Source organism: Vanessa cardui, chromosome 7 (genome assembly GCF_905220365.1).
Source record: "Vanessa cardui chromosome 7, ilVanCard2.1, whole genome shotgun sequence".
Classification (NCBI taxonomy): Eukaryota; Metazoa; Arthropoda; class Insecta; order Lepidoptera; family Nymphalidae; genus Vanessa; species Vanessa cardui.
This window is the reverse complement of record NC_061129.1, coordinates 11969819-11992962: the sequence shown is the minus strand read 5'-3', so window position 1 is coordinate 11992962 and position 23144 is coordinate 11969819. Positions and strand designations below refer to the sequence as shown.

The 23144-nt window shown below is 31.4% G+C and overlaps 2 protein-coding genes across 3 annotated transcripts; both read right to left on the bottom strand.

The window, feature by feature from the left end:
• Positions 1 to 1031: 1031 nt before the first annotated feature.
• Positions 1032 to 18756, bottom strand: LOC124531021 (glycerol-3-phosphate dehydrogenase, mitochondrial). 2 transcript variants are annotated; one of them, XM_047105412.1, is made up of 15 exons: positions 18427 to 18756; positions 12333 to 12422; positions 10084 to 10252; positions 9375 to 9597; positions 8746 to 8909; positions 7876 to 8009; positions 7267 to 7424; positions 6573 to 6766; positions 5495 to 5689; positions 5039 to 5160; positions 4779 to 4915; positions 3855 to 4008; positions 3054 to 3242; positions 2200 to 2298; positions 1032 to 1174 (listed from the first exon to the last, which is right to left on the bottom strand). In XM_047105412.1, the coding sequence occupies exons 2-15, from the start codon at positions 12417 to 12419 to the stop codon at positions 1040 to 1042; spliced, it is 2160 nt and encodes a 719-aa protein (XP_046961368.1). In that variant the 5' UTR covers positions 12420 to 12422; positions 18427 to 18756; the 3' UTR covers positions 1032 to 1039. The 2 variants fall into 2 exon arrangements, with proteins under 2 accessions (XP_046961368.1, XP_046961367.1); XM_047105411.1 differs by lacking the exon at positions 2200 to 2298 and adding an exon at positions 2634 to 2732 and having other exon boundaries at positions 18427 to 18755.
• A 1248-nt stretch (positions 18757 to 20004) lies between these two features.
• LOC124531030 (signal peptidase complex subunit 2) lies at positions 20005 to 23119 on the bottom strand. The gene is made up of 5 exons (XM_047105435.1): positions 22921 to 23119; positions 22619 to 22684; positions 22121 to 22254; positions 21369 to 21521; positions 20005 to 20250 (listed from the first exon to the last, which is right to left on the bottom strand). Exons 1-5 carry the CDS (start codon positions 22939 to 22941, stop codon positions 20067 to 20069), a joined length of 558 nt encoding a protein of 185 aa, XP_046961391.1. The 5' UTR covers positions 22942 to 23119; the 3' UTR covers positions 20005 to 20066.
• Positions 23120 to 23144: the final 25 nt, after the last annotated feature.

Genomic DNA, 23144 nt, shown 5'->3' with positions numbered 1-23144 from the left:
GAAGTGGTCAAATGGTTCTAAGTTTGAGGTAACTTCAAATTCTAATTTATATTTGTTATTGTTAGAAGTGCTGGGAAAGGAAAGATTTTAAAAGGCCAAGTCATATATTTATTTAGATATTTGTATATTTAGATGTTCTCAGTCGATTTTGCCATATTTATTACGTGAACATGATATATTAGTAAATTAAAAAGCATTTGGGATACAAACTGATTTATTGCACAACAAAATTACAGGTGTGAATATAAAGATCAAAAAGTAAATTTAAACTAAATAAATACGCTATGCGTTAACATTCTATAAATAAAAATTTTACAAAAATGAACAATACCTTAACAACATTTTTTTCGGTAGATAAATCACAATTTGTAGTGACTAATTTAAATATAATTAATATTTTAAAGGAAATTATTATCAATGGTGGTATTTCAGTGGAGAAATATTAAATCAATTTTATAGCAGGTATTACACTTTCGGTCAGGTGATGTTTCCGAAAATGTATATGAAATAAATATGCATTACACTTTAATCTTATTAATGTCGAAAGTTTGCAATTCATAATTAAATATTGTTTTATTTACATTTTAATCTCAATATTAAAAATCCAACAAAAAGATGGAATTACATAATTTACTTATAATTTTAAATAAATAGTGGACGTATGATATTATAGTAGTAGTTAATAAAATAAATTAAATGAAACTTTGTGATAAGTTGACGAGTAATACTTAGGTGACGTAACTGGTTACACTTATAAACTACATTGTTGCGATGCTCATTTTATTTCTGATATCTGAAAGAGAAATAATTGTGTTAGAAGTGTCATTACAATAAAAACTAAAGTGAAAAATTTTAGTTAAAAACGTTGATACTTTTCTTGGGTAGGTATATAATTTTTTATTGGCACGTTTTTGTCAGTCAATGTTAATTAAAACCCGTACTACTACAAAAATGATATGTATAATATATGTTTTTGTTTAAATATAAATTAATTACAGAAACTTATAAGATATACTAATAGCCATACCACCTTGGTAGTCTACAAGCCACCGCCACTCCTTTCGACGGTGATCTTTTTCTTAAGAGCCTCTCGTTCGTGGTGTTCCTCTTCCAGCTCAGCCATACGAGCGAACCGAGAATACGTCACGTGACCGGACTTGATAGCTGACATCATCTGTGTATTATATTAGTTTTAAAATTTGTTTCTTAATCTTCACCGTACAGTAGTATAAAATTACCCAAACAGAAAAAAAAGAAATTATGCAAAAAAAAAAAAACAAGAATTTAGTGTTAAAAATATGTATAGGCAAGCAAATTCATAACAATTATGGCAATTACAGAAAAAAAAATCGCTTATTCTTATTGTAATAAAAAAGCACTAATATATTACCTCATATCTATTAAAATAATTATAATGCAATAAAATAATTAGTTTCACTTATTAGATAGTACAATGAGAAAACATTGATTATTTAAAAAAGCATAACAAATTGAACAAGCAAATATAGGATTTAATAAGGTAAAGCAATTCCAAGACTTGGCGTATGTGTCATACAAAAAAAAAAACAATGATCGCAACCTTAAACTCAGCAAATAATATAACGATATGTGTGTAAAAGGCACATTATTACATTATCTGTGGTAGTTTTTTAGTAAAAAAATGGTATATAACCGCTTTTCAATTTTCATTTTCACTTTGTTATTGTTTGACATTTTGAATATTGAGGAATAAGTTTACTTGAAAAAATAGGCTTTGATTTGATTCATTATTCTTACATAGAAGAACTTAGATTAGCCTAAACTTTATTTTAAATATTATTTAATGTTTAAAACCAGATTTCAGACTAAGTCGGTAAGTGATTGTTTTAATTTTTCTTAATTTCAACGCTATTTGAATTTAATATTAAACCCTATCATAAACTAGGTATATCACCACTACAATATGATTGAAGTCAACTCGGAACTAGAGCAGAACATTGAACATTTAATTAGAATTAATTAATTAATTGAAGACATTAAACTTACTTTATTACAACAAATAAGTAACTTGTTCAATTAATTGTTGGTGAACATTTTATTTGTTTTAATATAATTCTGAGTTATGAATAGTGTTGGTTACAAATTATAGTAAATATATCATGCAGAACCCAAAAGTAAGATGGATGCATGGCCATGCAAAATTGCGCGTTTAATATGAACCTGCAGATATTCGTCGAGTTCGACTTGTCCGTTCATGTTAGTGTCGATTTCTTTCAATATTTCGTGCAATTGTTCCCCAGTTACTTCTTCGCCGTAGTTCTGTGGAATAAGCTTAGACATTCAACATTGAGGCACCCACATGTACAAGATAATGTATGGAAAATCACACCAATATTTTTTAAACAAAAATCATCAATCAAAATCTCAACCTTGTATTGGCAGTGATGTTCCATAAAATTAAATTGAACCAGCTGATGAGACCTGTGCAATAATCTTGCATGAAAACATTAAACCAGATTTGTGTAAAAGCCTTATACATATACCCAGTATTAACATCTAAGTAAAGTGAACAAATATGATTCCCAGCGATTCACAAAGACAGACAACAGTGCGACATAGACCTTCCCCAACGAGAACTTTTCCTATAAGTCTACCTGAAGGTAGTCCTGTATTTCCAGTTGCCCATGGTAAGTGACATCTATTTCTGATAGAATCGCACTTATTTCAGCATCAGATGGCTTCACACCCATACTCTATAACATTATTGTTTTGGAAAATAGAAAAAAAATGCTTTAAAGATCTTTTGATTGTACAAAAGCTACCTTACTGTACAAAAGGTCTACATTTTTGTTGTTTTCTTTATCAACTAGCATAGGAAAGAATAATAATATAAAAAATAATGATTTATCATTATTATAAAAATCATTTGTAAATGTTTAAAAAAAAATAATATAGTATTTCTTTCAGATTTTAGATCTGAGGAAATTCTGTGTAAGTTATTGTCACTGACCAATTCAATGTTTGTTGTGACAATTATCATTTGCATTTTTGTAATTTCTTTGCTAAAACATTACCTTAAGACTTCTCCTAATGTCATTAATAGATACGAAGCCTTTCCTATCCTTGTCTATGATTTGGAAGCGCTTAATGTATGTCTGAATCTCGTCTTTGTTGAGGTTGATCGGGATCTTGTCTCGGCTGGCTCTGTTCACCATCTGTCCCATTTCATTGGCGAGGAAATCAGCAGCCATTTTTGTTTGTTTCTGTAATATATTAATATTATATATTTTATTAACCTTTTCATGTAACATTTTGTATGTGATATGAGGTCAAATTTATGCAGTATATCCTAGAAAATGCAGATTGACTAAAGTTAATTATGTAAATTATTTGTGAAAAAAAGATACTACTGGGTTTCATGCTGGCTCTGTTCATTGGTATAAAAATAAAGAATACATATTGTTCGGTTAACTTTAAGAGAAAGGTGAGTCTTGACAAATATAAAGCAGGGACTTAAAGAGGCAGAATTATGAATTAAACCAAAGACAAATCTTTTGTTTAGCAAGCATCACTACCCGAATATGACAATTATTCGCTATGGTAAGAAAGTTACTCCCCACAGGGGTAAAATAAACAAAGAAGAATATAATAAATATTTAAATTGTTCCACAGATCTTGATATACAATATCGAACAATGTTATCATCAGACTGGAGTATAATACAAATGTTGATAATTATCATTTCTATATGATTATTTTTTGAATATTTTGTTTTTTTTTTTTATATTAAAGAAATTATAGATTGACGACGTGTCAGTTCCCACCATTGGACGAGCGTTAAGTAATAAGTAATGGGGTGGGTTGATGGTGTTTACCTGTTTCTCAGCCTCGGACCACTTGAGTTCCTCGGCCATGATCTCGATGACGACGGGCAGCGCTTCAGCCGCGGCCTGCACGTTGAGGAAGGCGAGGCGCAGGCGGCGCGCGACCATGTCCACCGCCGTGCACGCGTACTCGCGCACGCCGTATCTGTACCCGCACATAATAACGTTACGTCATTTTTATTTATTTATTTGTTTATTTGAATGGCACATCAACAGTACATACATTAAACACTTAAAACTAAACATATAAAACTGACACTTATCTGATGTATGTACCAATTACAGACGTACACAGCACTGCTGAAGATTACTGTCTAGCTGGTTAATAATAATACTTAACTTTTAAGATTACAAAAATATTACAAAAATAAAATAAAGATAACAAAAGAATTTTCAAATACAAATATATTACGAAAAAAATACAGATAACAAAAGAAGAAAGAATGTCACATAACAAGCAAAATAAACTACTACAGCTAAATTTATGTCATTATGTCATTGATTTTAATATTTATTTTGATTAATGATAATTTTTTTATGGTATATGTTGGCGGACGAGCATATGGGCCATCTGATGATAAATGGTCACCATCACCTATAGACAATGAAGCTGTAAAAAATATTAACTATTCCTTAAATCGTCAATGTGCCACCAACCTTGGAAACTAAGAGGTTATGTCCCTTGTGCCTGTAGTTACACTGGCTTACTCACCCTTCAACGGCGGCAGAATAACTGATGAGTGGGTGGTGCCTACCCAGACGGGCTAGCACAAAGCCCTACCTACCTACTACCAATTAAATTTATTAAGTCAACTTATTAGTGTTATATTTAACGAGTATATGCAATATATTTAAGGAGTGTTTTATTTAATTGCTTGAAATGTAAGTCTAGTACAATATTTAAACGCATATTACCTAATCTCTGCATCAATGTAGGGAAATTCGGGATGCACCTTCTTGCCAATGATGGGCCATCTCTTGCCAGTCATGCTGGCCATTTTCGCTACCGCAAATGCACGATCTCCATACGATTTAGCCAAATGTTGTGCGACCTGTGGCCATATAAAAATGTCACGTCAAATTAGATTTTTTTTATTAATTCTTCGTAGTGTATTGTATTTCCAAAAAGTCTTCATACTTAAACATAAATATTAAATAAAGCAACAATCACATACTTCCATCTCAAGACCGAAGTCCTGCACTAATCTGATGTACATGGTAGGGGTCCATCCATGAGCGCCCTCTATCAAGAAACCATCAGTTTGACATTCTTTGTAGAGTGGCTTGAGGTTTGAGCCTGTAACGATTAATACACAAAAAAATAATCTCTTGTTAAAGTAATTTATACACCAGGAAATATAATATTAGTGATTGAATAATTTTAAAGGGTTTTTTCGGGTGCAAAAGTGGGTCCAAAAAAACAGATTTTTCTCTTTTTGTTTTATTTAACTTGCGAAAAATTTCTGTATTCTATCTTCTTTGGTATAAATGATATTGTTATATTGTATTATGATGAATTTGCCACTTAATTTATTACAATCAAAAAGCGAGAAATTATTATTGATATATTTTTAGAATGTATAGAATAAATTATAATGACAATGTAAGCGGCTCGTAAGAGCATTACTAACTTTCAATAGCGGCGTCGATGGTCTCGGCTGCCATGGCGCGGTAGGTGGTCCACTTGCCGCCGGCGATGGTGACGAGGCCGGCGGGCGACACGTGCACGATGTGGTTCCTGGCCAGCGACTGCGTGTCGGGCTTGTTGGGGTCCGACACCAACGGCCGGATGCCCGACCACGCTGACAGCACATCGCCTCGCCGCACTGAGGGATGGCTCAGTTACATGACTTCTCTAGATTCGAGTTAACTTAAACATCAATTTCCAACTAAATTGAAAAAGATTCATTGATATAAATTTTACAAAATAAAAACAAAATGATAATGACTTCAAAATCAATCAAAAAATTCACTTTTGACAAACTTTTACTTTAAATGATAGTTGTTTTTTTTTAGTGTTATAATTGAATCATAAGGCTCGGCCTAAACCGTAGATAATTATTGTCGATATAATTGTTAAAATTTTAAGTTACAAATAAACAAGAACTAACATGGTGAAAGGTCATTCGAAGGGGAACATGCAAATATAATATGCAAGGTTAATAATTGATATAATTTTGTTTTTTTAACAATAATTACGAATGAAAGTAACGTGAAATGGAACGTATTTTAAAACACTTAAAGAGTGTTCAGTGACGTCACTCCTGTTATGACTACTTATTTGAGGTTATAGTTTTAAAAAAATGAACATTGAAACTAAAATTAATTGCGTTTTACGAATTAAAATGGAAGTTGGGTTTGTGAAAGCAGACTTCAGATTCCTCTTTTCGGCTTGAAACCACTTTTATCTCTGTTTTGTGTCAGAAGGTCCTGTCAAAAACCATTTATTTGAAAAATTTATTGAAGTAAATGGGCACGAAACGTATGTCAACAAAGCTTATCTGCGAAGTATCGACAGCCCGTTTTAAATTTTTACAAAAAAAGTATCCCATACAACGAAAGACAAGTACGATCAGAGGGGCAGTCACAGACAGCAGTGACGTCATACGACATATAATGCCGTTTTCGCGTGAAAATTTAAATTGACATTTTGAAACCTAATTCTTTGTCCTGTCGTATGTAACCTAATATATTTTCGATATAACTCACCCTCAACATCTGGATTGAGGTAGTTTTTGACTTCAGTGAGAATAAAGAGAATTTCGTCCTCTGTGGGTTTAGGGTTGTGGGTGACCTGGCACGGCAAATCCGTGGTGCCAGCTATAGTGCCCTTCAACCATGGAAGGAAGAAGATCACACGACCGTCAGACGTAGCGGGATCGAGCAGACCCATGTGTTCTGGACTGTAACAAAAATAGATGCAGACTTAACTTATTTTATTTACAAGGAAATATAAATGTACTTCAATGATATTCCAATAAACAGATATGTTATACCCATACTAAACAACAGGAAAAAGTGTGCCGCGCCGGGAACCGTTTATTTTAGATTTTGTTACAAGTAAAAAGGACAGCTTGATAAAAAAACAATAAGTAAAAGGGATAACTCGATGTTTTAATTACGCAAAACGTATTACTACATAATTATGATGAAAACGACTAAAGGCAAATTAGGACGTTTTCTAGTCTTCACTTTTTGCGCGTTAATGACATATCTGTTTACTAGAACATCATTGATGTACATACTATTTATTAAACAAACGTGCAACAACATAATATGCTATTTTGGGCTCTATTATTTGCGACGTGTATCAAATTTACGTTATAATTAAAAGTATATTTTATACGGCTTATATTTTTAACGGTTGCTATAATGTGCTGTAACTTTAAAGTTTTCAACAAACCTGTAATATCCGGGGAGCACAATGTGGACACCAGAGGAAGGACAGCAGATAGACTTGACGTTTTGATCGTCCATCTTTCTGATGGAATCAGTGAAGGGACCAGTCGCGTTGATGATGCATTTCGCTTTTATGTCCCATTCTTTGCCTGTCAGTTCATCCTGAAATCATCTCAATGTTAGGAAAAGAATTGAATACGTAAAAGCAGTAAAATTGTCTATGCCTTGACTTTTTTTATTAGTTTGATAAGACGCCAGAGACTATGGTGGAGAACTCTGTAGTAACAACCAGTAATATAAAGTTAGGCGAGACAATAACTTATTATTGAAATTAGTACAGTATATATATGTCATTTTACGGATGGAGATGTATCCAGTATGGAATACATGAAAATAACGTTAATGGAATTGAATTAGACGTGAAAACTTAGAAGAAGGACTATATCTATCTTCTAACAGATACAGTGAATATAAATTCATAGTTAAGTAATATAATCAAAATTTAGTATATTTATGTAAGCCCTTATTTGCAAGAAAGTCTATATACAGTATAATTAATTTAACAGCTGGTTAGGATGTCGCATATCGCTATGTAAGTTGCCAATAGACCGACCCGCAGCCTGGCGCCGCTGAGCTTGCCGTTGGTCTTGTGCAGCTTGGTGACGCTGACGTGGTTGGCGATGGTGGCGCCGTGCCGCGCCGCCGTCAGCGCGATGGCGAGGTTCATGCGCGCGTCGTCCTGCTGGCCTGGAAAGACACACACGTCACAGTCCGACCTACGAGTATTTTCTGGATTTACGAAATAAATGCTAAGTTTACTTGGTGACACACACGTCATAGTCCCGAGTATTTTCTGGATTTACGAAATAACTGCTAAGTTAACGGACTCGGTGGTTGATTTCTTAGTGGTAGGGCTTTGTGCGAGCCCAGCTGGGTAGGTACCACTCGCTTATCAGATATTCTGATTTTAGTCACAGTATAAAGGTGAAAGAAAAAAATACGTATAGTACGACACAAATTAGATGTAGCATCGGAAAATGCAATGGAATGAAAATAAAACCGATTACTGCCGATTTACACAACCAATAGAAATAGCTCCCTATCGCGCCATTCGACACTATTCGTCGCTATAGATTCTCGCGTCAGAGAAAGCAAGTGTATGTAAATTGACGTGTCAAATTGACGAATATATTCGGTCATATGATATTACAAGTTATTACATTTGTGCAAAGATCATATTCGCATGAGAAATAAATATTGATAATTTGGGATAATGAACTCAATTCGGATCTGGTCGGTTTTACGAATTTTACCGATGCGACATCTAAGTTGTGTCGTACTATATGTCGAAATATATAAAACTTACGTTTTTATAATTTTGATATAATTAAATATTGACAGAATGTAGTATTACTAATAGTTAGTTATAGAATTAGACATGACCTAAATAAAGAACAACAAATTTTACAAAAAATGTACGAACCATCGTAATAAACGATACCGCCGCACAGATTGTCAGATTTCAACATAGGGAATAGTTCTAGAGTATTCTTCTTAGATAAATAGTATGAGCTCTTTAGATTTCTATCGCCAGCTACTAAATCGTACATTTTGATACCGAACCAATAATAGGGTACTTGCCACCATCTGGAATTACAAATATACAGGTTAATATAACGTACATAATATAACTTGATAACACATTTTTTTTTTAATAGATACTATGCTCTCCATAAGCATTCAGATTTTGTTTATGAAGGAATCTATATAATGCATATTGATATTTAATCTGTTAAGCTTTTACGGCCCCAGAGGGAGGATATAAGCTTTCTCATACTTAAAACCTAGGACCAGTTGTTGTAATAATATCATCATCAGCTCATAAGCCGGTCAACAAATTGTAATGACCATTGTGATATGCATTTGAGCAAGAATGAAATTGTTATTATTCAGATAACTTACATAAAAATAAATAACGAAGCATTGCAAATCATGTAAATAAAATACAAATGTATATGGGGAAAAATATCGACGCAACATACGATCTATTTTTATGTTTTTTTTGGTTTACATTAATGCATATTAAATTAATTAATATATTTTAATACTTACTTATATACTGGCAGCAAGATCGGTAAAGGTCTCGTCAAGTGTGGAGCCACCTCTAGCATGTTAGCGCGTTCGTGTAACGCCTCCTTTACCATCTTGTACTGGTCATAGTCGAGCTGCAAGATAGCTTTCTGCAAGTATCTCACGCCGCCGTGTATCAGCTTTGTACTCCTGCTAGAAGTGCCGCTGGCGAAGTCGTCAGCTTCGACAAGTGCTGTGCGAAGCCCTGGAAATATTACAATTTATACTATTGATCATTTTATTAGTAGAAATAAATAAGATCTCAATGTACAATCTTTTGAAAATGATGATGAATTGGTGAATGGCAATATTTTATTTTATTATATTATGATTTGCATGTGTGTTTCTTCATAATTTTTTTTTTTTTACTTTTTATGAGACAACATCACATACATCACTCTGATCCCAATGTAAGTAGTTGAAGCACTTGTGTTATGGAAATCAGAAGTAACGAAGGTACCACAAACACCCAGACCCAAGACAACATAAAAAACTAATGGTAATCTACATCGACTCGGCCGGGAATCGAATCCGGGACCTCAGAGTGGCGTACCCATGAAAACCGGTGTACACACCACTCGACCATGGAGGTCGTCAATAGTCGTCATAATTGTTTATATAAATCGAATATTAATGATTAATTGCTCAAAAAAAAATCTGAATAAATGTAAATACAAAAAAAGTAAGTTACCCCTCGTTGTAGCGTCGAGAGCACATCCCGCCCCGGTGGCGCCACCACCGATAATAAGGATGTCATAAGTGTGGCCTGCTTGGAGATTGTTCACCTGTTCCGTTCGTGACGGCAGAGGTCGCTTCTTGCGTTCTGTCTTTGCGGCGACTGTTCCTGGATTGTACCAGTGCTGGAATACATTATATGGATAGATATATAATACATCGAATTGAAAATAAACTTGTAACTTGATTGAAGAGTAAACAATTGCTTTGAATTTAATAATAGACAGCTATGTACTATTGTTTTAATTCAGTTTTGATTATATTTAGTTATAATATGTTGGCTTCTAATTTGAGGCCAAAATATAATGCGCAATTACTTTCAATGTTTAGCTAAAATACTGACACACAGTTTTGGTGTGACTATACTCTTTTTAAAATAGTTTGATACCGAAATTTTAACGCTATACAGTCATGCATGGATTTTGGTTTATTTGTAAACAGTAATTGCATAGATGCTTACTAATGGTGAAAAAATGCAATGTGTTTATGATTAACTTGACTTAAAATTACTTTTAAGACACATTACCTAATATAATTTAGTGGAGCTAATATAACCTAAACAAAAACATAAAATTATTGAAAAAACGAAATATAGTAATCGAATCTAAATGCATTTTAAAGTACGAGTTTTCATTGTTCTATAGCGAACCAATTGCCAGATTATTCTTGGCAGAGGTGAAGATCTTGTTAAAAGAGGTCGTGTTATTATTACCTACCTATAGTCCGTTCAAAATAGACCTTTCAATTAATAATAATAGCAGCATATATATACGCATATGCCAAAATAAAAAAAAAAACCGTAAGTAGGTATAAGGTGAGCAGATTAGTTTTTCGGGCCATTAGTTCTCAGTAACGTGTCAGGGATTAAGATTTGGTAGTGTTTTCACTCTACGTCTCGCAAAACACGCAAAGTGGCTTCGGACAGTTTGCCTGTACGCAAACAGGTAGCGTCTGATTATATCCCATCAGATTGTGAGCATCAAAAAATAGAGACTGTGTTTACATACAAATTTGTGTATACCAGAAATCAAAATCAAAATAAACTTTATTCAAGTGGGCTTTTACAAGCACTTTTGAATCGTCAATGAACAGTTAAGTGAAGCTACCAGCGGTTCGAAAAGTAGATTCTATGGAGAAGAACCGGCAAGAAAATCAGTTACTCTTTTTCAACATTTAAAAAAATACAAAGTCATGTTAGTTAATGCAATTATTTAAATGAATATATCCTGTGTGGAAGTCAACTGGTATTAATTCCACCAGAATAGCAGAAATCGGTCAGGAGGACATAAACAACATTCAATGTCATCAATCACTGACGAAATATGTATGATCACGATGAATATAAAAAAAAATGATTAAACGAATTTCCATAGAGATACACCTATTATAAATAATAATAATATCTTTCAAGATAATTATAATTAAATAGGCGATAGATAGTAGATTAGATATAATTCAACAAATTTTGATTTAAATGTTTTGTTTTGAGTTAAATATGGCGTAATCCCTTATCTTAAACGTTCTTCCTTGTTTATGGCAAGTCTTAAAGTAAGTCACTAGTTGTATTATCACAATGACAATTGTATAAGGAAGAATAGGTTATAAACAATACGTGAACTAGTTTTAATTGTAAACGACTTAGCAACCGCGTGGAACCGTGAAATACTCTATGGTATGAGATTATTTCAATGCTTTAAATCTTAAAAGAATCATTTGGAAGTTACAGTAAGAGTGAGACATTTCAAACGAAAACATCGTCAAAGAAAAAGGAATACGTTATTTAAAATGAACAAAAGTTATTTATAATTACTATTTTTTTACCACTTAAGAAGGTACTTAAGCCGCCACTGGCTTAATGGTTTTTGTGAAGTGACTATTGCAAGTTGTTCAAGATTCCATTTTTTTTTTAAATTTAAGTAACACTTGTATTTGACAAAAAAGATTTTAACTAAGTATTTTTAAGAGCACAGATATAAAACTAAATTAACTTAAATCTTCTGATGGTTTAATAGATAGTACAAATAGGCACCTAATATTTTTTTAATGTTTCTTCGCGTAGGCTGACACTATTTTCCTCAATGGCATCTTATTGTCACACGTAATTATGTTGATTTGAAACAAACTGCGTAATTGATGTATTCGCATATAACTATAACTATTACAGGATGCTCTGATTTCCGCAATGAAACGTAACATGATACGTACCGGCTTGTCGTCGGCGGAGAGCGCCCAGCCTGTTATCACCGCGCCGGCGACTCCTGCAGTGCCAATTAACAATTTTCTTCGAGACATTGTCTGAAAATTAAAGTAACGTGAAAACATTTTTTGAAATACAAATTTATTTAACGTTCTTAGCCAGTTAATAAACCTAATTTACCTAACATTAAAGAAGTAAAGACAAAAATTTTGGTAGAGATTATGTGGTCTGCATCAAACTTGCAACTATTACTAGGGTAACTATGCCCCAAGTTGGTGCGCCTGGGATGCAAAGTTCTTTTTACGTGATGATATAATTTCAAGGTCAAATTTTAAACCGACATCTCCGTATGATAATTTTGTTACGGTTACTTTTGTCAAGTAAGTATAACGAGTTGCAGGCGCTCTGTTATGTTCAACGCATATATTATTATAAGCAATAAAGAACAAAATGTAGAGACCCATTATTTACACCCAATATTTAAAAGACTAAATACTAAACAATAAAGTGTAAAAGCGTGACAAAAACTTTATTGGCGTGTGAATTAAACATTGTTCTCTTTGGATTCAAAAACGTAATAATTATTGTTTTTACTACACATCAATGTAAATGGAATGATATTCTATATTTAAATGTTTTTTAGAACGATGTTTTCAATGTTAAACTGGAAACAGATATATTCGTCCTGGACGAAATAGAGAATAACTTAAGAAATATTAACTAAATAATGTATACCATAATACTTTAAAAAAATAACAAATAAACTTTAATAACACCACCACGAAAGAGTTAAAAAGGTTAACTTGATATGCTCCAGTTTATAGTTAAAGTTATAGTAGTTAACATAATTTAAGTTCGCAACTTTTCACACTACGGTATGGTTCTAAAAACACAAACTTTCCATTTCACTTACAATTTTGTCATACTTGCGATTTAAATATCATTTGCACAGAAATATTTTGATTTATAAAGTACCTCTAGACATAAGGACGGTTTCAATATGAACCGGTAGTTCTTGACCTAGTGACGGGTAAATCCCCGCTAAATGTTTTCCGGAGAGCTGTTAGAGTACCCTAGAGCCGAGTGGTGACACTTGCCTGGTTTCAAGTCACTCGGTTCAAGTTTAAGCATTTTCGTAGTTAACTAGTAAACAGGATGGTTCAACGCATAGATAACCTCATCAATATTACTCATCTAATTATTACTTACATAATTATTAATTAAGCTCATTTAATCGTGTATCTGTGTTATTACGTTCGGTATAGTTTAATACCGCGTTTCGAATACCGAATTCTGCGATATTGATACATTTTATGTAACTCGTGATTTCGAAAGAATTTCATAGCTTGATTTGTGCATGGTAATATGCCATAAAAAAATTAAACTTATGAATTCAACTTATGAGTCATTTATAATGAACACTTGACATGTGTCACGAAATACTAAAAAAATAATGATAAAAATAAATAAGCATAACTTAATGTTTATGTAAGTTAATAATTACACTACACTTTCGAAATTGATGGAACAGGCTAGCCTTAATGGTCAAGGCTTTGGTCATTCTGGGTTAAAGAAAAACATCTTGCTTTTTAAATGTTATAAGTTTTTACTTTTTACATCAAATTATAATAACATTTATTGTAGAGGTGTATCGTTTTTTAAATATAGCCGTGTTTTATCATTCGTATACATAATAATAATTATTATTATTTTTAGGGTAAATTAATCAAGCACTCAGTAAGAAAACCGTAATCTAACGCCAACAGCAATACTTAGTATTGTTGTATTCCGGTATGAAATGAGTCCGGTGCGTGCACCTACATATAGGAGGGACGTACGTACATAATATTGCCACTTAGTATACACTAATTCTTTATTTCAGAATTCCAAATCAAAATGTTCCTGACTTATTTGCGTACATAAATAATAAGCATATCTAATTATGTTATTCAGAAAATACAGAAAAATCTTGTCACCAGCGTTTGACTAAATCCTCTTTTGTTAAATGAAGTATTTGACTAAATGTAATGATCTTGTGATTAAGTTGGTTCTTTTCACGAGTTTCATATGTTTTTTTAGGTAAACGGCCATGACGGCTCATTTACTGTAGTAAGCTTTTTCGACTGCCACTTATCGACAGCTATCTGCTAGCACAGATAAAGTAGCTACTTTTTACCATGTAGTATGTATGTATCTATACACCAGGAGTCGAGATGGCCCAGTGGTTAGAACGCGTGCATCTTAACCGATGATTGCGGGTTCAAATCCAGGCAAGCACCTCTGATTTATGTGCTTCATTTGTCTTTATAATTCATCTCGAGCTCAGCGGTGAAGGAAAACATGGTGAGAAAACCTGCATGTGTCTAATTTCATCGAAATTCTGCCACATGTGCATTCCACCAACCCGCATTGGAACAGCGTGGTGGAATATGTTCCAAGCCCTCTCGTTAATGGTAGGGGAGGCCTTATCCCAGCAGTGGGAAATTTACAGGCTGTTACTTTACTTTACTTATGTATACACCTTATCGAATTATTATTTACGTTTTAAGTCCTGCCTACCACAACTAATTGTATTCGTCATTATCACGTATCTATCACGATCAGCACCATGTCTCATGTAGAGGCGATAAGCAAAGAAACAATAAACATTTATATTATAGGGGTCTTTTACATTACGACATTACTAAAACTGTATTACATTACATAATCATTTGATTATATTGACAATAAATCTTAATTACTAGATAATCTTTTTACTATTAATATCGTTTTATACAAAAATAATCCATATCTTTTAATCTTTAACTGACATCGAAAATATTATCTATTGGGTTTCGGTTTTTATCGTCGTAACTGCTTAAGAGACTACTTTACTACTTATTTTATTATTTAACTATATGTACTTCTCACGACTGGCCTAAGACCTCGTCCGTTTTGATAGTAAAACTTGGAGATTATTCTGTGTTTTCAGATTTCTTCACCATTAAGCATAAGATGAGTTGTAAAGACAAACCGGTAGGCTGGATTTGAATCCGCCATACCATTTGCATTCACGTGTCCTAACCACTGATCCATCTGATATGCGTCTGATGTAATTAAGTGTAACACGTGGAAATATAAATAAAAATATATATTTATCTATTTAAACGTTAGTTTATTTTACGTAAGCATTTCGGTTAAGAGGTACTGTCGTAGAGAATAAATTATTTTCATAACATTTAAGTAATACACGTCAGTCATGATTACAGGAGCCAATATTACATGAAGTTTAGTAGTAGACGAGTCTACAGGCTGATTATGAAATTCGGTGACTGATTAGTTTGCCCACACTTATCAGATAACGGGTACGGCGCACGTCTCTTAATGAAATAGATGATCACTTCCTACACGACGGCTGAGCGATAAGCTGAGGACAAACGTTATCAATTTTATCATTTCACATGCCGTGCTATAATTGCTTTTGTAAAATTTTCTATTTTCCGATTATGAAATTAAAAAGAAAAAGTAACCAAAATATCATATTATTGATGAATATTTGTAATATTTATATGAATCACAAAAAATCAAAGTGACATGTTTATCTACTTTAAAAAAATTAAAAAGCCTAGAAGTGAAAAGAATATGCTCTGCTTTTGAGCTTAGGTCTTAACAATTTCTATGGATTTTGTGAGAAAATTTTGATCTTATTCCACCATTCTAGTTCAATATAAATAAATAAATATGGGAAATTTTTCACAAATGGTTTGTTTGTTGTTTGTTTGCTTGAATTATAAATATACCTATAAGTGTTCTGTTATCTTCGTTTAAGATTCATTAGTTGTTATGTGAATAGTGGGCAATATCGACCAGAACCTGTAAGACTTTATATTTATAATTGCGTGCTAAAACAAATGACATTTTGAACGACTCGATCGATCAAATGAAATTGAAGACTCGTGTAGACTCTACATACGCTTCAATTCAAATTACGCAACAAAAATAGTCAACTTTGAAGTCTACATAATATATGTATATGAATCAAATATATTGATTGTCTGTTTGTATAATACATCATACATTGGTCTATTCCCTACGTAGCCTTTACACGTTAATTATTGCTATGTCTTTTCGTATAGTACTTTTAAAATTATAAAAAAATGAAGAATGTCTCCAATTAACGAATTTGATTTGAATATTAAATTATACAACACTTTTATTATATCTAGCGAAGTAGATGAACAAAAGTTTGAGTGTAGTCTTTTATTAAAACAAGAGTATTTTTCACAGTCACAATTACGCTACGTGACACATTATAAATAAACTGCTCAACAGCGTCATACTCTATTTCACACACCGATCAATGTAAAACCAAGGGCTAGAAACTTGTAACTTTGTAGTCAGTAATTAGTATTGTTTGTCACAATGTCGTTAACACATCGGTTATGTCAGGAATTTAAAGCAATACAAATGCGTGCTCTTTGGCAGAGCTATAGAATAGCGTTCCAATTATATTTGCGTCTTGTATCGTGCAAACAACGCAAGTGCACTCAACACCCGAAAAAATTCGGTACAATGAACTCGGTTTGATGTCAAGGACTATTCTTTTTTTAAAGTAAAACACAATAATTATAGCAGCTATTACGCGAGCAATGTTCGACACTTATTGTCTTTTACTTAATATCCATAAAGTACGAATGTAAAACAGAGAGGTAAACAACCTTATGTAAATGAATATAACAAGGATGGAAGGTAACGCGTGATATGAATAGAGCGAAATAGAGTTATTCTTTATAAGCAAACTCGAAACTCGCCGCAGACTACGATCGTCAAATTTTAGAAGCATTATACGACATTGACTATAAGAATAATGACATTTAAAAGATACACGTAGAGTCGTAATAAGTTTTCAATACCTTCAAAAGTAAGGTAAAGTATTGCTTACACAATTTTTTACAGCGTTTATTTATTCTTCATATATCTTGGAGCATCACAAATGAGATTCGTTTTTTTTTAGACAAGTACAGATTTGTTACCTGTAATTGAATGTAATGATATAATATTATACCCAATATTTATGCAGGTAACATACATAAAATTTAATATTCTTATGTAACATTCACAAATAATTCGAAATTAGGTAAGAACACAGGATGAATTAACAAAATACCTTTAATGTTTTGTTATCAAATGTATGTGTAGCGAAATAGGTCTATGACATTTTTAAATTTCAACGAAATCTATTTTAGCGTGAAATTTTACAATTTTTTATGCAAACTTTTTGTTATACACAATACATAGTACTACTAATGCGATAAAAGAAATAATGTAGTAAATCTATTCTGAATAACTAGGCATAGGCATGCCTTGTCGAGCCAAAACCGAAATAGAACGAGCTGGTGGTATTACAGCTGTAGTTATTACAAGCAGCCTGAGTACGCCAGGTGACAATTGACAAGCGAATATCACCTACAATAAATTTAATGTAAACGTTTATTTAAAAAAAAAACCAAAAGCTTATGATCAGCCTGTTAGAAGCGAATATAACTCAAAGACAAATTCCATCGAATTATAACTAATACAAAAATAAATAACACATAAAAAAAACACATGCGATGTATTGTATTCGTAGATAAGACATAATATACGTAGAATTCAAGAAAGAAACGACAACTTAAGCTTTAAAACGATTCGAAGTTGCATTTGACCGACTCTACCGTAACAATGACCTTGGCATAAACCCGTAATGATGTCATATGACAATGGTTTTTCTGAAGCTTAAAAGATGCTAATAAAACTATTTGAAAACTGCATGATATAAATATAATATATACATATATTTAATTTAAACTATACATATATTAAGCTTCTACTTCATTACAATGACTCTATATAATGTACTTTTTAACATTAACTTCGCATAGTGCTAATAATTTAATTTAATTCGATATTATAACCTAGGTACTTTATGAAATAATTAATACTTTAATTATAAAAAATATTATATGTATATATTTTTATTACGCGATTATAGATTTGTAATGTATAGTACATATTACAAACCTATAATCGAGTTACAACACATGTAATACACTAAAGTTATCATTTTTTATGTTAAGATCTTACCTTTTAAGTAATTTCTCAGTTGGTCTATGTAAACATTTAAATATTATATAAAATAAAAACTAATTATAGTATACAAGGGCACCGACGATTCGAATTTTAACTTTGTTGTATTTATATTATACGAATATTCAATATTGTTCACACGTGGATCTCCTATTTCACTTCACATTTATATTAAATTATAGTAAAGAACCTACACTTTATTAATATATTATTATATATAAACTAACTATAGTTATCGTACGAAATCGTTTGGTAAGGCATTACAAAGCCCTACCTTATCCGACCCACCCACGGAGTACGGACTGACTGTGACTAAGTATATTGTGCATTATCTATGGTAAGAATTGTTCGATTTTTAAGCCGTGTGAAGTGATCTAGTTGTGTTACTAACTTCACTATGTAACCGCGACATCTCACGTAAAATTATGTAACGCCGTTTGAAATTAGCTATATGTGTTATGTATACCAGAACAAGAAACTTAACTAACTAGTTCTAGTATACATAATATACACATACAAAGTAGAGTACGTTTATAAATGTAGAGCAATTTTATTCGCTAAGATGCGAAGTTATAAGTTAAAATTACTGACACTGAAATCGAATGTTGGTATAAAAGTATAAATTCAAATGTCAAGTAATATAATTATTTTAATTCTCTATTTTGCAATTTGTATATAAATAAAAATAACATGTTAAATTAAAAAACACTACAGTTTGATAGGCTACTCGATACTTAATCGATACTCGGCAATTATTGTACTACTCGTATTCAACCGAACAACTCGGTATAATAACAGAGTATAAAAAATATTTTAAATTGAGGTTTGCACGACTGTGCCATTTGGCGCCATTGATGTTGAGAAAAGAGTTGTTGATCAATGCTTCTAACTTCTAAGGTCTTTTCATTGTTGATCACGAATATTTACTTTTATTGTTATTAAATTATTTTTAGGTATCGCTTAGTAATATGTTTTGATATTAATTGAAAAAAGTTGCTTAGTATAATAGTATTTGTTTATACAAGATTTATAAATATAAGTTATATAAATTTCATTTTAGTATAAGTCATTTTTTAGGTGAACAGTAACAACTTTGTAATAGTAAATAGTATTGTTAATAATAATTTCTTTTAATAAAAAGGATGAAGTTTATATGTTTGGTGCCTGTTTTCAACCGACTTCAAAAAGGAGGAGATTATTTGTATGTGTATATTTCATTTTTAGTAACATTAAGACATTCACTCATTTTGAGTAATTGGTGATCGATAGAGCTACTAGGATCTTTGCTCTTTGAAAGCTTATATTATAAGACTTATTGAATGACTTGTCTTTTTGTAAAAAACTCAAATTAAAATTTAATAAATTACAATATCAATTATGAATATTATGGATACGTCATTATTATATAAAAGCCTATTTTCAAGACTCAAATTTGTGTAAAACTATATGGAGAAACGCAGTAAGGTACTTTTCGGAAATAAAACCAAGTATTTTCCAGTTACTCAGTAGATCTAGCAGCTGATTATTAAGAGGTGTATATTTTTTCTTATAATCTACTTTATTAAATAAAATAAATACATTTTATTATAATTTATTGAGATTAAATTACATATATTTGTGCATGAGAGTCATAGTGATCACTTCTCTTTCTTCTCAGAGGAGAGAGAGTTGTAGAGCTTAGTAATCTCGTTGACAATAAGGGTTTGGACAACTGTGCCATTGGTGTCGAGGAAGTTTGCAAAAGATTTGTTAATCGAAGCTTCACGAGTTTTTCCGTTGCTGTTGCGCATCACAAGAACCAGCTTGTATTTGTCATCATGTCTGAAAAAGAAAAAACCTTTCTCATATTATGTTAATTAAGCACTACAACTTATTAATATTCTTTTTCGTGTTTTTTTTACATAAATAAATAATATTGTATAAAAACTAAAAAAATATAAAATGGAAAGAGGAAAAAAGAAAGGTGGTGCCTGGAAGAGAAGGATGTAATATTTTTAATTATCAAGATTTCTGCCAGGTCAATCAACTGTGAGCCACATAAAAGAACTTCTCTTCAATAATAGGTTAGATGCGATATTTTAATTTTTGTGTTTATTTAAAGAACTCCTTTATAGGATAGACCACAAGTATATTAAAAATCTAAAACACAGTAATGTTATTTACTGCAAAAAATGCGGTTTGAAAATGTGAATTTCAATTTTCGCGCCAAAACGAATCTATTTTTCATATGACGTCATTGCTGTCAGTCACTGTCCCGCTGATTGTACTTGTCTTCACTGGCTTTCATATTGGCTTACATTATGCATTTTATCTCGACCTTTCAGATACTTTTTTGTAAAAATTAAAAATGGACTATTGATACTCCGAAAAAAAAGCTTTGCTGACATATGTTTTGTGCCAATTTGTTCATCAACATCACTAAAATTTTCAAATAAATGGTTTTTTTGGACCTTCTGGCACAAAACTAAGATATAAGTGGTTTCAAGATAAAAAGAAGAATCTGGAGTCTGCTTTGACAAACCCAACTTCCATTTTAAGAAAAACCCAATTAATTTTCGTTTCAATGTTCAATTTTTTACAACTATAACCTCAAATATGTAGTCATAACAGGAGTGATGTCACTGAACACTTATTAGTGTTTTGAAATATGTTGTGTTCCATGTTACTTTAATTTATAATTATTGTTAAAAAACAAAATTATATCAAATGTAAACCTTGAAGTGGCCTTTCTTTTATATTTTTATAACATTTTAATAACAATTTTTTCATAAAACAAATATTATATTGGCATGTTCCCGATTATCACTAATCTTAATAGTGTACATTTAAAACTCTTTAACCACTTTATAAAGTTTCGATAATTTTCTTCTTTTGTACATTAAAATAATTATTTATAATGCTTAATATTTTTTTTTTATAAATTAATACAAGTCACTCACTTTTTAACATAAGAGCTAGCTTCCCAAACTCTGTTGTTATTTCCAACTTTCTCTTTTGCCACTACAAATATGCCCTTTTCCTTGAAAGTAGTGTACAGAGTCAGAATGCTCATGAGAATGAAATATGATGAGACACAGATGATAAGTACTAATCTGAAATTGAAATAAAATATTTCATGAACAATCATACATTAATTCATTCACCAAACCTACTAAGTTATTAAATGAAATCTTAAGTATTATACATTTTATTTAGCCAGTATTCATATGTAGACAATTTTGATGTACCTTTTTTGATATTTGATTTTAATCCATATATTTATATAGTTTGACTTGTGACGGCTACTTGAATGTTAACTTTTAATACATATCCAAGTTTAATTTTTGAATTGTATAAAAAATACTCAATCATACAAGATTTATTAAACTACAATTCACAGCTTTTTTTATCAATATTTACTTATCTTGCAATATTTGAATAACCTTAATTTATGCAATTTTAATTACACTTCATGGAGGTAATTTTATCATAATGTCAGTCATTATAGTCTATACAAATATAGTAATAAATAAAAGCATTCTTAGTCACAAGTTTAGTGATTAAGTATTCCTTAATATTAAAGTATGAAATTTTGTAATTAATAAAGTTCAATCAGTTTTAATATAATTTTACTACCCAAATATTACTTATGAATATTCATTTTCCTCATACATACTCTATGGACATATGAAAATAAAACTTTTAAACTTACTTTGATTGAGGAAAAGGGTACAAATAGTCCCACAGCAATGCATAGAGGGCAACACCTACAGCCAGTGCACATAGAAATAGTCTTCCATCAATAAGCGCAAAACTCTCTTTGCACTTCAATTCTCCAGTAAAAACCTGACAAATATATTTTTGGTTTACTTTTATAGTACGGTCTATTTAACATACACATCAATTTTTTTTAAAGGAAAAAAGCAACAGCTTATTAATACAGATTTAAATCAATAAAGAATTGGTTTTGTATTACTGATTTACTCAAAATAGCAAAGACAAAAACAAAGCATCCTTTAACTTATAGAAATCATTGCATTTTAACAATTAAATAAGCACATGTTCATTTCTAATTGTATTGTAAACATATATAAACAAATATTTATATGATATATTTGTAATACCTAATTAGCCTTGTAATGTAGTATGTTTACTCATTTTTATACAATTAGAAACATATTTATTTATTATTCCTATTACACTCTCTTACCTCTCTAATAGCATCATCGATTGCATTTTTTGCAGCTGCTCCATCCCACTTGTTAATTTTTACAACCTGAAAATAATATTTCAATTTGTCAACAACAAAGCCAATGTGAACACATGTTTAATATTAAAGATTTAATAAAAACATGTTTGCAACGTTTTAATATTCCTCTATGAATACTACTCAATGAATTCACCAACATATTCACTTAAATAACATTAACATAGTATCGGCAATAGTGACGTGTCCATACTCTTTAGTTAAGTATACAAGGAAACGAGTATATTTTTTAACTAAAACATTACCTCTGGAGTTTCATTCGTCATTTTTAAATGAAGTTTAAGTGGCTAGTTTAAGAATTTTAGTGTATTTATTTGTCTTTCAATTTGAGATGTTAAATATATCTTAATACTCGATTTGATTATTTCACTAGAATGACAGCCGCAAGCAATAGTAAACTCAAAACTGAAAAAGTGACACGATTGAAGAATACAGCTACAGATAATAAAATAATATTGCATATTAGAGC

What these genes read in the sequence shown, in the direction of transcription:
- LOC124531030 (XM_047105435.1), bottom strand. Translation starts at nt 22,941, where the DNA reads ATGACGAATGAAACTCCAGAG. An exon ending in TGACGAATGAAACTCCAGAG is followed by an intron (nt 22,685 to 22,920) that starts GTAATGTTTTAG and finishes TATTATTTTCAG; the next exon opens with GTTGTAAAAATTAACAAGTG. An exon ending in TACCCTTTTCCTCAATCAAA is followed by an intron (nt 21,522 to 22,120) that starts GTAAGTTTAAAA and finishes TTTCAATTTCAG; the next exon opens with ATTAGTACTTATCATCTGTG.
- LOC124531021 (XM_047105412.1), bottom strand. Translation starts at nt 12,419, where the DNA reads ATGTCTCGAAGAAAATTGTTAATTGGCACTGCAGGAGTCGCCGGCGCG. An exon ending in TACATTGATGCAGAGATTAG is followed by an intron (nt 4,009 to 4,778) that starts GTAATATGCGTT and finishes GTGCGGGTACAG; the next exon opens with ATACGGCGTGCGCGAGTACG. An exon ending in GGTCCGAGGCTGAGAAACAG is followed by an intron (nt 3,243 to 3,854) that starts GTAAACACCATC and finishes AATATATTACAG; the next exon opens with AAACAAACAAAAATGGCTGC.